This window comes from Fundulus heteroclitus, chromosome 4 (genome assembly GCF_011125445.2).
Source record: "Fundulus heteroclitus isolate FHET01 chromosome 4, MU-UCD_Fhet_4.1, whole genome shotgun sequence".
Lineage (NCBI taxonomy): Eukaryota > Metazoa > Chordata > Actinopteri > Cyprinodontiformes > Fundulidae > Fundulus > Fundulus heteroclitus.
The window spans coordinates 13,847,768-13,860,075 of NC_046364.1; the positions used below are offsets into that span (position 1 = coordinate 13,847,768).

Sequence of the window (12,308 nt, forward strand, 5' to 3'; positions counted from 1 at the left end):
TGTGCGCTTTTATTTTGTGCCTATTTCCGGTTTGGACAGGTTAGTTTTTGTTTACTTGATGAAACATCCTTCTGCTCCAGTGTTTACTTCCTGTGTGAAAGGTTACGAGTGTCTCAAAGCGCACGTCTATTTTTTTTGTCTGTTTGTTTGTTTTGTTTTTGTGCGAGAAAGACTTCTTATTTTAGTCGAAACGGAAACAACTGGGTCAAAAATGGCCTCTGATGAGATAATTGGACCCGCGTTACCGCCGATGTTCAGAAAGGAGGGATCTGACAGCGACGAGAGTGAAAATGACTGTAAGAAAGAGACATTTAGCCTGAAGTGGTCGCGTCAAAAATATCCTCTCCTTGGTTGGTTGCAGATGAGTTGCGTGTGTGTCTCTCTTTCTCTCTTCACACCCTGTAGTCGCTGGCCCCGCGCTGCCTCCCGACTATAAGCGGGGGGAACCGTCCAGCTCCTCGGAGGGCAGCGAGCCGGAGGTGCCGGTCAAGAGAGCCAGAACCGGGGGAGCCGGAGAGTGGGTGGTCACTGCAGCGTGTGGTCATTACCATGCAATGCCCCAGCAAACACAGCAGTAACATGTGTCTCTGAGCAGGGCGACCACAGATGACCCTGAGGATGATGGGTTCTTTGGGCCAGCGCTGCCACCGGGATTTAAAAAGCAGCAGAGCTCACCAGAAAGGTGAGAAGAATCCCATATTCCAGGTATCTGTACAGTGTTGTGGTAAAAGTGCCACCCCCAGATTTCTTCTGTTTTGTTTCCCCCTATGAATTAACTGTAATCATCAGTGAGAATGCTATACAGCATTCTCACTTATTGTTATCCTGTTTTTCTTTATTATTATTATTATTCCGTCGGCGTCTAACTACTCCCGCATGGTTCAACCAATTTCAACAATTTTGGTGTCAAAACGTTCATGGTTATGCTAACTTTTACAGTTTTTAAAATATTTCACTTTTTGCGTGATTATTATTTTTTTTGGCTGTTCCCATTGAAATCAATGCAAATTGCTTCAAATTCTTCACTTTCTTCAAACTCTTCACATTCTTCCTATACTTCCAATTCTTCTAATTGTTCTTAATCTTCAAATTTTTCAAATTCCTTCAAATCTTTAGAAATTTTTAAAAAATTTCAAATTTCTTCAAATTCTTCAAATTTTTCCAGTTGCTTCAAATTTTTTCAAATTCTTAAAATTTCTTCAAATTCTTTAAATTTTTCTATTTTCTTAATTTTTTCAAAATTTTCAAATTCCTTCACATTTTTTGAAAATGTTCACATTTTTTAAATTTCTTCAAATTTTTTCAAATTCTTTAAATTTCTTCAATTTTTTTCAAATTCTTTAAATTTCTTCAAATACTTTAAATTTTTCTATTTCATTTTTTTCAAAATTTTCAAATTTCTTCACATTTTTTGAAAATGTTCACATTTTTCAATTTTTTTCAAATTCTTTAAATTTCTTCAAATTTTTTAAATTCTTTAAATTTCTTCAAATTCTTTAAATTTTTCTATTTTCTTAATTTTTTTTCAAAATTTTAAAATTCCTTCACATTTTTTGAAAATGTTCAAATTTTTCAAATTCTTTAAATTTCTTCAAATTTTTTAAATTCTTAAAATTTCTTCAAATTTTTCAAATTCTTCTATTTCTTCCAATTCTTCAAATTCTTCAAATCCCTTCAAATTCTTAATTTTTTTCAAATTCTTCAAATGTGATTTCAATGTTTTCTGCATTTTCTGCTCAATCATTCTGCAGATTAGCATTCTCACTCGCTGTTACGCAGGAACAGCTTTTTCTAGTTAACCAATTGTTTTGGTTGTTTCACTTGCCACATTTAAATGGGACCTAAAAAACCAACAACAGAATAAAACTATGAGGGAGCAAGCACTTTTTTTAAAGCACTGCATCTGTGGCCTACCAGTAAAGTTTCAGGTTACCTAAGTCGATGTTGCTCCCTCAGGCCCCCTGTGCTGGGACCAGCTTTGCCCCCTGGATTCCAGAGAGCAGCGTATGACAGCGACGATTTTGAAGATGGAGAGGGTCTCCCGGGGCCTGCGCTGCCCCCGGGATACCAGGCTGAGCTTACCAGCAGTGAGGGAGAGGACGAGGACGTGATAGGACCCATGCCCGCCAAAGGACCCGTTCAGGACTCCGTGGCTCTTGACTTCGAACGGAGAGCACAAAGGATGCGAGAGAAGCTCACCGGGGAGGTTGTCCATTTCCCACATAACCTGAGCTGCAGACGTTCATCGTTCATAAATGCTTACAGACATGTTTATGCGTTTACAATTTCTCCCTGTCCTGTCTGGCTTCTTATGCAAATAGGATGCCCCTGAGGTGGTGACCAGAGAAACATGGATGACTGAGCTCCCGCCAGAGTTGCAGCACATTGGCTTAGGGGCTCGAACCTTCAAGAAGAAGTCAGGTCCAGAGAACAAGGATCGGTCGATTTGGACGGACACGCCGGCAGACAGGGAGCGCAAGGCCAGGGTAGTTACGATGAAATAACTTAGCATTTCTGAAACCGTTCGACTAAACTATTGTCTTCCTGATATTTGGTTGGGTCTCAAAGTTTCGTTCTTTACCCACAGGAACGTCTGGAAGGAAAGAAAACGGAGAAGAAGGACGATAAAGTCCCACAAGTTTCCCCAAGGGACATAGACATGGCAGAAAAAGTATCTAAATATAATGTAAGTAGCTATTATGTCTACTACTGACTCAAGGTATTCATGCTCCTGGAAACTTTTTTTTTTCACATTTTCTCACAAACGTAAACATATTCTGACAGACTTGAACTGCCAGGGGCTAACCCACCACCTGGGACAGAGCTTTGGTCCTGGACGCAGTCTTGTAAGCACATGTAGGCAACCAGCTTCTCTATACCCTGTGCCCGAAATGCTTTGGCAGGACATGTGGAAAAAAACAATAACTTTGTTCTTCCACTTTTCTACTATATAAAGATTTTCCACAACTTCAGCTCCACTGTCAACAGATTCTCCCAGCTGAGCAGTGGTTCTATGTAGCTCCTCCAGAGTTACTCCTCTGATCAATGATCCGCTTGCCCTGGCCTGTCCGTTTAGGTGGATGGCCATTTCCTGGAGTGTTTGCTGATGATTTATACTCTTTCTCTTTTGAAGAATGATTGATTGAAAAGTCCCTAAAAGTCTTGGGATGTTGTTTTAAAAATTAACCCTGCAGTAAGGCGCTCTGCAACGTTCTCCCTGAGCTGCCTTCTTCGTTACTCGTCTTCACAATCTGGTTTGTTTCTCTAACGTTTTCCAGCAAGCCTCCGAGGACACTGGCCCTTTAAGATCAGAATTTACTGTCCCATAAATCCCAAAATTAAATACATCGATGAGTGGCGTTGTAATCTGATACAGTGTGAAAAAGAGTCCAAGGGGAGAGAGCAAAAAGTACGCCTGGCATTCTTTAAGCGTTTTCACTAAGATCTAAGACTTTAGTATCAAAACCGTTGTTTTTTTTTCCTCCCCCAGGAGTCCAAACGTGCCGAGTCTCTCATGAGTCTACACTCAAAGAAACTGAAGGAAAAAGCGAAAGAGACGGCTGACATACCAGTGGAGAGGAGGCCGTTTGATCGGGACGCAGACCTGCAGGTGAATCGCTTTGATGAAGCCCAGAAGCAGCGGCTGCTGAAGAAGTCTCAGGAGCTGAACACGCGCTTCTCCCACAGCAAGGACCGGATGTTCTTGTAACATTTTGTCACAATTGTAGAAAATGCCTTCAGCTTTCCATGTGTTGTAACGGGTTGTCTGACCATTTTTTTTTTTTTTTATATACATATAAAAGGTTTATACAACATGGACTGCGGACAATGTTATTTAAGTTGTTAAAGAAAGCATGTGTTGATGAAGTGTTAAAAAGGACAGGTGTTACGGAAGGATTTTCAGACTAAACAAACATTATTCTTAGACAGACCAAGTCAGATGTTTTGTGAAATCAAACTAGGGGATACCAGGAAGCCATAAATGGCATTTCTCTTACATTTAGTTTATATCAATTCACGCTGTTGTTGTTGTTATGATACCTGGAATTTCTGGTGAAGAATCCAGTAATGATTGTGAACAACTAAGAGTGACAAATAATGCAAATAAACTTCAATTAGATTTCTGATATGAGTACAAACTAAACTGGTTGTCATGCTAGAAACACTTGCAGTATGTAATAAACCCTGCCAGATAAGCCCTATTACATGTATGTAATAATTTCCTCCATACATGTAAATGGCAAGGGCTTCACGGGGACACACATGGTAGCACTGTTTGCTTTCAGCCAGAAGGTCTTTGGTTCAATTCCAGGCAACTGGCTCTTTTCAGGGTACTTACTTCATTTATCCCACAGTCCATAAACATGACTGTCAGACTGACCAATCTAAAATGCCCCTGGGGCAACCATTTTTGGCGGTGGTTTGTCCTGTGATGAACTGGTGGTCTTGCAAGTATAAGTGGGTATAGTTGATGGGCGGATGTAAAAATCCTGTCGAAAGCAATTGAGAACTACACTAAGAGAGTTTAGTTGATGTATCATGATAAAATAAAACTGATTAAATATGACTATTTATGTATGAACAACTGCTTATGTTTGTAATAAGACAACACTCATAAATGTGAGCAGCGTATATTTTGTGTTGGATTTATTTCAGGACGAAGTGTATTTTTTTGTATAGATTGCTGTCAAACATGCTGACCAGTAAAAAAAATGTTTTCTATAGATTGAATAACTTTGTGTCTCAACGCAGTAATAAAATGATGTTATCCCTTTATTATTTATTTATTTTACTCGTGTCCTGTTAAATCTCTTATTCACAAAGAAGCCGCAAAGGATGCGAAAACTGGAATGAACCCTGGGAGCTTCCGTACCAAGGACAAGCTATATTTGTTTTGCGCACGCGCGGTTGTGTGTGTCGTAAGTTAGCATCGCTTTGAAACATGTCAGAAAAGGGAGAGGTAGATTTAACTGGTGCCAAGCAGAATACCGGCGTCTGGCTCGTGAAGGTGAATATATGTCAGTCTATAATCATGTTAATAAACGAGCGAAAGGCTTAAATAATCATTATTAATAAGCCGAAGCTAACTGTTAGCTTAGCATATTAGCGACCCCGGCGAATGAAACTGCTGCTGCTACTTACGAATATTACCTGATGGAAAACAGTGTTTACAGCGTATTTGTGGGGTGAAGTCGGCGCCCTTTGGCAAATTAACGTGTAAATTGGTTGGGTGTTGTAAAAATACAGATGTGGTTTAGTAAAACTATATAAATTGGCTCTCTGAGAGCTTTAAAGCGTGTTTTAACACGGTTGAATAATTACACTGATTGAATACATTATCATCAAAAGACAGAAACTTAGAAGCTCTAATTAAGAATTTACCGCTCACGTTTTTTAAATCAATGGGTTTATTTATCTAGGTGAACGGTGTGCCTTAGAATGATAGTTAAATAAAAAAAAAAAGACTAACAAACAAACAAAACGTTATTACTGAATAGCAAAACAGGCTTGGCAAAAACAAGAAAATAAAAATAGAGACAGTACTAACTAAGGAAACATACTACCTTTTTTTTATTTTTAGAGCATTTAAAATGCTGAAGCCAGGTTCATGTTTTTTATGTATTTTTGTAAAATACAATAAGAAAATTGTTTAAAAAAATGCAGATGATCAGAATTTGAATAAATACAGCTTCAAATGTTTCAGGTAATTAATCCCCCCACACCAATTGCTGTTGCATCGGGACAGAAGGGGGTCTTTTAATGTCAGTTGTTCCAGATCACCTGTTTTCAGGAGAAATCGTCCTTGTTGACACGCGGTGGTCTTTGTCCTCGCAGGTGCCAAAGTACCTCGCTCAGCAATGGGCCAAAGCACCAGGAAGAGGAGAGGTCGGCAAAATCCGAATTTGCAAGTATGTGAATCTGAGTCTCCGTCCGTTTAGTAGCAGAAGACTCCGCAACGTTTCAGGAGAGCAAACAAGTGTTTCTGTGATTTCTATGCTGAGGTGCAACAATGGAAGATTTTCCCTGTGCTATATCCCTCCCAGAAAAGGTTACAGTACTAGGTGCAGCATAGTTATTATTACTATTCTCAGGCACAGGAGCTCCTGGAAGCACAGTGTAATAGGCACTTAGAAAATGAAAACTGAATTATGTAGACCGTTTATTATTATGCCATAAGTGATGCATATCTTCTTTTCAGTCAACTGAGTGAAATGTTGTGCTTTGCTTTTATTTTAAAGAAAAGGAAACCAAGGAAAACCAGAGGTAAGTGAGCTTTTCTAGAACTACAAAGGATCCCGTACTTGTGTATATGAAACTGAGGTGGTATGCACCATAGTACATATAACTATAAGGCATAAACTATATGTATTATAGTTTCCTACTTGACAAATCAAAGGTAAGGGTGGTCAAAGGCCAGTTAAAGGGGGACACAATGTTTTTGGCCACCCTTAAGTGTGCAAAAAACATTGTGCGGAAATAGTTTGGGATTTTTATACTAAGGTACACACATCATTACTCTAGTTATGCATGCTTGCTACCAGTTTTAAGGTCGGACAGTCACACTTTTATTTACATTCTGTATTGCTGGGGTTTAACATCTCAAATGAGAGTCTGGCTCCAAGTTGAATGAAAATAAAATAAGAACAATTGATTCAGTCTTTGGTGGTCTCAAGTCGTCCACATTGCTGCTCTCCACAGGTGTCCTTCACTTTGAACGAAGAGCTCACTACCATCGAAGGTATCGAAGACAAGACGGTGTCCGCACCTCGCGATCATCCTTTTACCATGCAGTCAGTGGGGGGTCAGATGCTGGCGGTCTTCACGGAGAGTTCATCTGGTGAGTTGCTGTGGCCAAAGCGTCTGCCTGATTACTTGCGTCGCAACATGAGACACTTTGGTAGTATTCAACAATCAATCCGTTCGATTTCTGTGACGTAAAATCCCTCCGTTGGTGACGGCATCCGTTCTGCTACTTGTGCATTCTTGCTTTATACAGGTACATCTAAAAGAATCAGAATAGCATCTAAGGATTCGTTCAGAAACGGAAACTCGTGTATTATATAGATTCATTGTGCATACAGTGAAGTAATCCAAGCCTTTCTCTCTCTTGTAATTCTGAAGAGTATGACCTACAGGTAATGAAAACCCTAAACTAGGTGTCTCATTCAGTTTATCCGTGCACAATAATACTATTACTATTATTACTATTTGCTTTTTTTTTTTACACATTGGCTCCAGATGCACTGACTCCAGCCTCATTCCGCTCCTTGTAAAGTTCCCTGCAAGTCCTTGGAACGGATTTTAGTTGACAGTCCTCTCAAGGCTGCAGTTATCCCTGTTTGGTGGTGAAACATTTCCCCCCCGACGCTTTTTCCTTCCACTTAACTTTCTATGAATATGCTTGGAGACGGCACTCTGTGAGCAACCAACATCTCTCGCAGAGACCTTTTCTGGCTTATCCTGCTTGTGGAGGGCGTCGATGGCCGTCTTCTGGACATCCGTCCAGTCCGCAGTCCTCCCCATGATTGTGCAGCTGACTGCCTGAGTTCCCAATATTTAGCCTTTTCACAATTTTCTGTACCTGAATTTCTGGTTTTCATCATCTGCAAGCCATAATCATCAACACTACAAGAAATGGAGTGAAATGTTTCAAACCTTTATGTGCAACGAATCTGTAAAATTCACGAGTTTCACTTCCTGACAGAAAATATTGACCCTTTTCACAAATTGTGATGTTTTTTTTTTCTTCTTCTTTTAGATGTGCCTGTATGCCCGCTGTCTGTCCCTTGCCTGTGCCTCCTCGCCTTTCTGTGTTGAGAACGGACTTATTCTTGAGTGAGAAGTCGTCCACAGTGGTGACACGGTGCCTGCCGGTGCTGTGCCGCATACAGTGGACGAGTGAACGCTCGAAAGAAAACAAGTCGTCACTGTGTGGATCTTGTCTGCTTTGTGTTGTTTTATTTTTGGTCTTCGTGCATAAGAGCTTCGCAAGTGTCTTTGTTCGATCATGTGTTGGTCGTTTTGTCTGTAAAATCTAATGCGAGTTAAATGAGTGGATTGAGTGTGGAAACGGTTTGCCACGGATCTGTGCGGGAAAACGCCATGCAGTGGACCAATCGACACAAACCACCGCTGAGTGTGGGGTTGATTTCATGTCTGCATGGGCTTCCTGGGCTTGGTTTGGCTTTTAAGTCCCTTTCTGTTGTGCTATGAATGGTTTGAGGTTTGGTTTTATGTGCTTTGGGTGCTAATGGGACTGGTGCTGCGGTGCTTTCTGTGACTGCAAACCGTTTACATGGATGTGTCTGTCTGTGTTTTGGGGGCTGCACTGTTGAAGCGCTACATGAACGCCGCTACGACCACTTACATTTCAATACTCTGGAGCTTGGTCTGAACCCTTAGTATATATTCTGGAGCTGATACAACAGACAGCAGTGGACACGTTCCAGCTCTGCCTGATGCCTTTTTTTCGAAATTCAGTTCTTCAGATAAGCATCCGTGCAGCCCCTGCTTTGAATGTGTGACGAGACGCGTAGCGTCTTTGCTTGCTCGCGTTCTGGTCACTCTGGCTTCTGCTCGTCACAAAATATGCGTTGACGCTGTGTGATTTAACACTCGTGGTGCGGGACTAAACCCTGGCTGTGGCTCTTACTGTTTAATCCCCCCCTCCTCCCTTCGTTCTGCATCCCCCTGTGTTTTCATGTGTGCCATCCCTCCCTTCCTGTAGGCCAGTCAGAAGAAAGATCTGATGGCAGCAGCTCAGGTTCGGGGGCGGCTCCAGGTGAGTCCTCCGTTTTTTGCCGTAAGCGGTCGAGTTCTATCAAAGGGAGCGGCGGCTCTTTAGCAACAGAGGTCGGTTGTGGCGTTGCACCGTGAAGCCGTTTAGAAAACATCTGGGCCTGATGTTTATGGTGGTGCTGTAACATTTAAGCTCCTCTGAAACTCTTTTGGACCCTTCTTGTTAAGGTTCTGCTCTTTTTTTTTTGACTGGTTCTCCAACATCGGTCCACATGTCACGCCTTGCCGTCACCAAGAACAGTGTTGCAGTTCTGGGTGATGGTTGGTGAAGTGAGCTGAAGTTGTAGAAATGTTGGGAAACTGTTTGGTTTGGGCTTTTGTGAAAAAAAAACAACAACAAACATGCAATTTTCATGTTGCAGCCCCCAGTTCTGCATCAAGCATTTATTTACTTTTTGATAAATGGTCTCACTTTTACGCCTAGGGTCCACAGCATGATACTCCCACCTCCATGGTTCACAGTTGAAATTAGGTTATTTTCCTGGAATGCTGGGATTGGTTTATGCCAAACACGTCCCGTAATCTGGTGTCCGATTAATGGCTCGTCCATTAATTAATTAATTTACTCCTGCTCCCTTTAGCCCCAGCAAACACCTGAGGACAATGCATGTACACCAACAGGGACATGCCAAAACAACCACATAAAAACACGTCTATGCCCCGGCTTCCATTCGTGTCACAAACACATCAGAGGAAGTTAAAAACGGCTCCAGCATTGTTAGTGAGGTGGTGAACACGCTGAGAATGACTCCACAGGTCTTTGTGTTTAGTGCGACAAACCTCGGTCTTACAGTCTGGTCGTTCCTAGAGAGCAAAAGTTTCCCGACCAGGAACGTCAAACTTGAGAAGACTGATTTTAGAGCCATGCACTTTGATATCAATGTGAACAAGAGCTGGCTGCAGGTCTCGTGATGACATTTTGGGGATTTTGAGACTTGCGTTAGCATCTGGCAGTGCGCTCTCAGGGTGATCCTGCCGGGACGACCCCACCCGGACTTGATGGCAGCCGTTTATGAGATCCGTCATTCTGAAGGCCCCAGGCAACTGATTGGATCCCATCAGGGTGTTCAGTCACTAGTCAGAACCACCCAGCTAAATGTGGAGTGAATAAAGGGTTGAACTGGCAGACCTCCTTCAAAATGCTAAGTCACAACACTAATGATGTGAAATGGTGGGTCTGCCCAGTTTGAATAAATGTGGTGTCCTTATCTTTTCCTGACCAAAAATCCTTTTTTTTTTTATTACATTTTACAGAAACATCTAAAACGTTTTATTTTAATGTATTTGGGACTTTCTTTGGGACTTTAAGTATTGTTATATTGTTATTGAATATTCATATATCCAAACATACAGGCTGTCTAAGGGTGTCCTAATTTTTTCAAATGACTGTACCCCCATATTTTAAGGTCGTGTGAGAAATTAACTTTAAGGTTGAAAATTATTTAGGCTTAAAATGTAACGGCAAAATGCTACGCCAGTATCTTTCTGCAAGATACAAAATAAAGCAAAACATTTGTTGTGAGCCTGCAATGATGCAGATGATGGATGCTGCTGGTTCAGGAAACCTCCTGGAAGTAAACTTTGGAACATGCTTGTGTCATGTTTTTTCAAAGGCGTGTGAATTGATTGTGGTAAAAGGGTAAAAGTGCCGTGTCATCCGTAAACAAGGCCAAGCAGATACCCAGTGACCGTACCTCCATGATTTGTCATCCAGCGTCGGGGGTTTGGCGGCCCAGTGTACCATTGGATGGAAGTTGACAGACGAGCACCACGAAGATTGGAGCCTCTTATTTTTGACACATCTCAGTATTTGATTTTTAACTCATCTGAGTAAATAAAAAGTGTAAAAGACGAATGGTTCTGTTCAGGGTGGTCGGCACGGCAGTTTTGGTGCATTAGCCACAAAGAAAGCTTCTGGTTTTTTTTTTTTAACTTGGAGCATCTCGTATGGTTTAATCCCTCGCATCTTTTATGACATCAGCTTCGATGAAAACGTCTTTAGATGCATGCATTACATCTACTTTTTATAGAAGGTTTTAAATAACGCCCCCCCCTTTTTTTCTCTCTCCAGATAAACTAGCCCTGGAAGGAGTGGTGGTGCAGAGAGCAGAATGCAGACCTGCTGTTAGTGAAAGCTACATGAAATTAAAGAGGTGAGTACGTTTTCCTCAAACCACACACGGCCTAAAAAGCTAATCACGTCAAATCTGTGCAGTTTAATCTGAGCCGCATTTGAGTTATGTCTGTAACCGTCTGTTACAGGCTACAAATCGAAGAGTCCTCCAAACCAGCGAGGTTGTCACAGCAGCTGCTGAAACCCGTCACCACCAACTACAAACCTGTGGCCATCCACGACTACAACGTAAGAAACAGGCTTATTCAGTTTATGAGCAAGAAATAAAACAGAAATGCCCATTTTCCGGTAAGTGAGCTCATCGTTTACTTCTGCTGCAGCGTGAATACGAGAGGAAGAAGAAGGAAGAGGGCAAGCGGGCGAGGTCTGACAAACAGCAGGTGCTGGACATGTTGTTCTCTGCATTTGAGAAGCACCAGTACTACAACATCAAAGACCTGGTGGACATCACCAAGCAGCCGGTGGTAAGGCTCCAAGGCAGCAGAAGGACCCCATCTATTGTTAGAAAAGCCCTTAATGCCGACAGATTTCAGGCAGTCTAGTTTGCCCAGATTTATTTCATGGAGATAAACAAACGCATGTAGGTCCTAAAGCTCCGCCTGTTGTGCTAAAGATAACTAAATGGATTTATTTCTGGAGCAGTTTTAAGGCTGAAGTTGTCACTTTACATTTTATAAGCATGTTTGGCGCCCAGTCACACCAGACAAGACATTCAACTGTGATTCTGTGTTCTTCACAGACGTACCTGAAGGAGATCCTGCGTGATATTGGGATCTACAATGTAAAGGGAACACACAAGAACACCTGGGAACTCAAGCCGGAGTACAGACATTACCAAGCAGAGGAAAAAACTGATGAATAAGGGATTTTTTTCTTTTGAGTTCCCATTTCTTCACAGCTGCATTCAGGATGCGAGGCAACATGAAGAGGTTTACATCCCCATGATCTTGTTCCTGCACAGAACTACAACGGTGTTTCATCTGGACATCTTTTTCTAGACTGCTTTTTATGTAATCTGTAAAACTAGTATTTGGAGTCTGGGTAATTAACTATGGAGGATGTGAGAGACAGGTAAGGATTCTTAACCAGATATGGGGAGGGAGGGTCAAATCTTCACTGGAGATTTTAATTGATTTAAAGTTTTACACTTCTGTAATAAAGTTCTCAACAAACTTCTCTTGGCCTTATTGCACACCCAGAAACAGAATGCAATTACATCTTAGTTCTGTGAAATAATTCAACACGTCGCTTGTTTCGGAGCGAAACTTGTCAAAATGCTTAATTTCCAATTATGGCTTACAGACTGAAAATCCTAAACTTGCCCAAGAAAATTTTAATATAGCAAACTGCTATGCCTAATGTAGCTAAAACATCT

The 12,308-nt window shown here is 41.5% G+C and overlaps 2 protein-coding genes across 3 annotated transcripts; both read left to right on the plus strand.

The window, feature by feature from the left end:
• The first annotated feature begins 82 nt into the window (after window positions 1–82).
• Window positions 83–4,260, plus strand: gpalpp1 (GPALPP motifs containing 1). Its single transcript, XM_012874398.3, has 7 exons — window positions 83–296; window positions 406–517; window positions 596–682; window positions 1,957–2,206; window positions 2,322–2,486; window positions 2,588–2,686; window positions 3,491–4,260. Exons 1-7 carry the CDS (start codon window positions 212–214, stop codon window positions 3,707–3,709), a joined length of 1,017 nt encoding a protein of 338 aa, XP_012729852.2. The 5' UTR covers window positions 83–211; the 3' UTR covers window positions 3,710–4,260.
• Window positions 4,261–4,869: 609 nt separating this feature from the next.
• gtf2f2a (general transcription factor IIF, polypeptide 2a) lies at window positions 4,870–12,106 on the plus strand. Of its 2 annotated transcripts, XM_012874399.3 has the most exons (9): window positions 4,870–5,008; window positions 5,836–5,909; window positions 6,240–6,264; window positions 6,700–6,838; window positions 8,729–8,782; window positions 10,871–10,952; window positions 11,062–11,161; window positions 11,254–11,397; window positions 11,673–12,106. In XM_012874399.3, the coding sequence occupies exons 1-9, from the start codon at window positions 4,943–4,945 to the stop codon at window positions 11,793–11,795; spliced, it is 807 nt and encodes a 268-aa protein (XP_012729853.2). In that variant the 5' UTR covers window positions 4,870–4,942; the 3' UTR covers window positions 11,796–12,106. The 2 variants fall into 2 exon arrangements, with proteins under 2 accessions (XP_012729853.2, XP_012729854.2); XM_012874400.3 differs by lacking the exon at window positions 8,729–8,782.
• The last annotated feature ends 202 nt before the right edge of the window (window positions 12,107–12,308 follow it).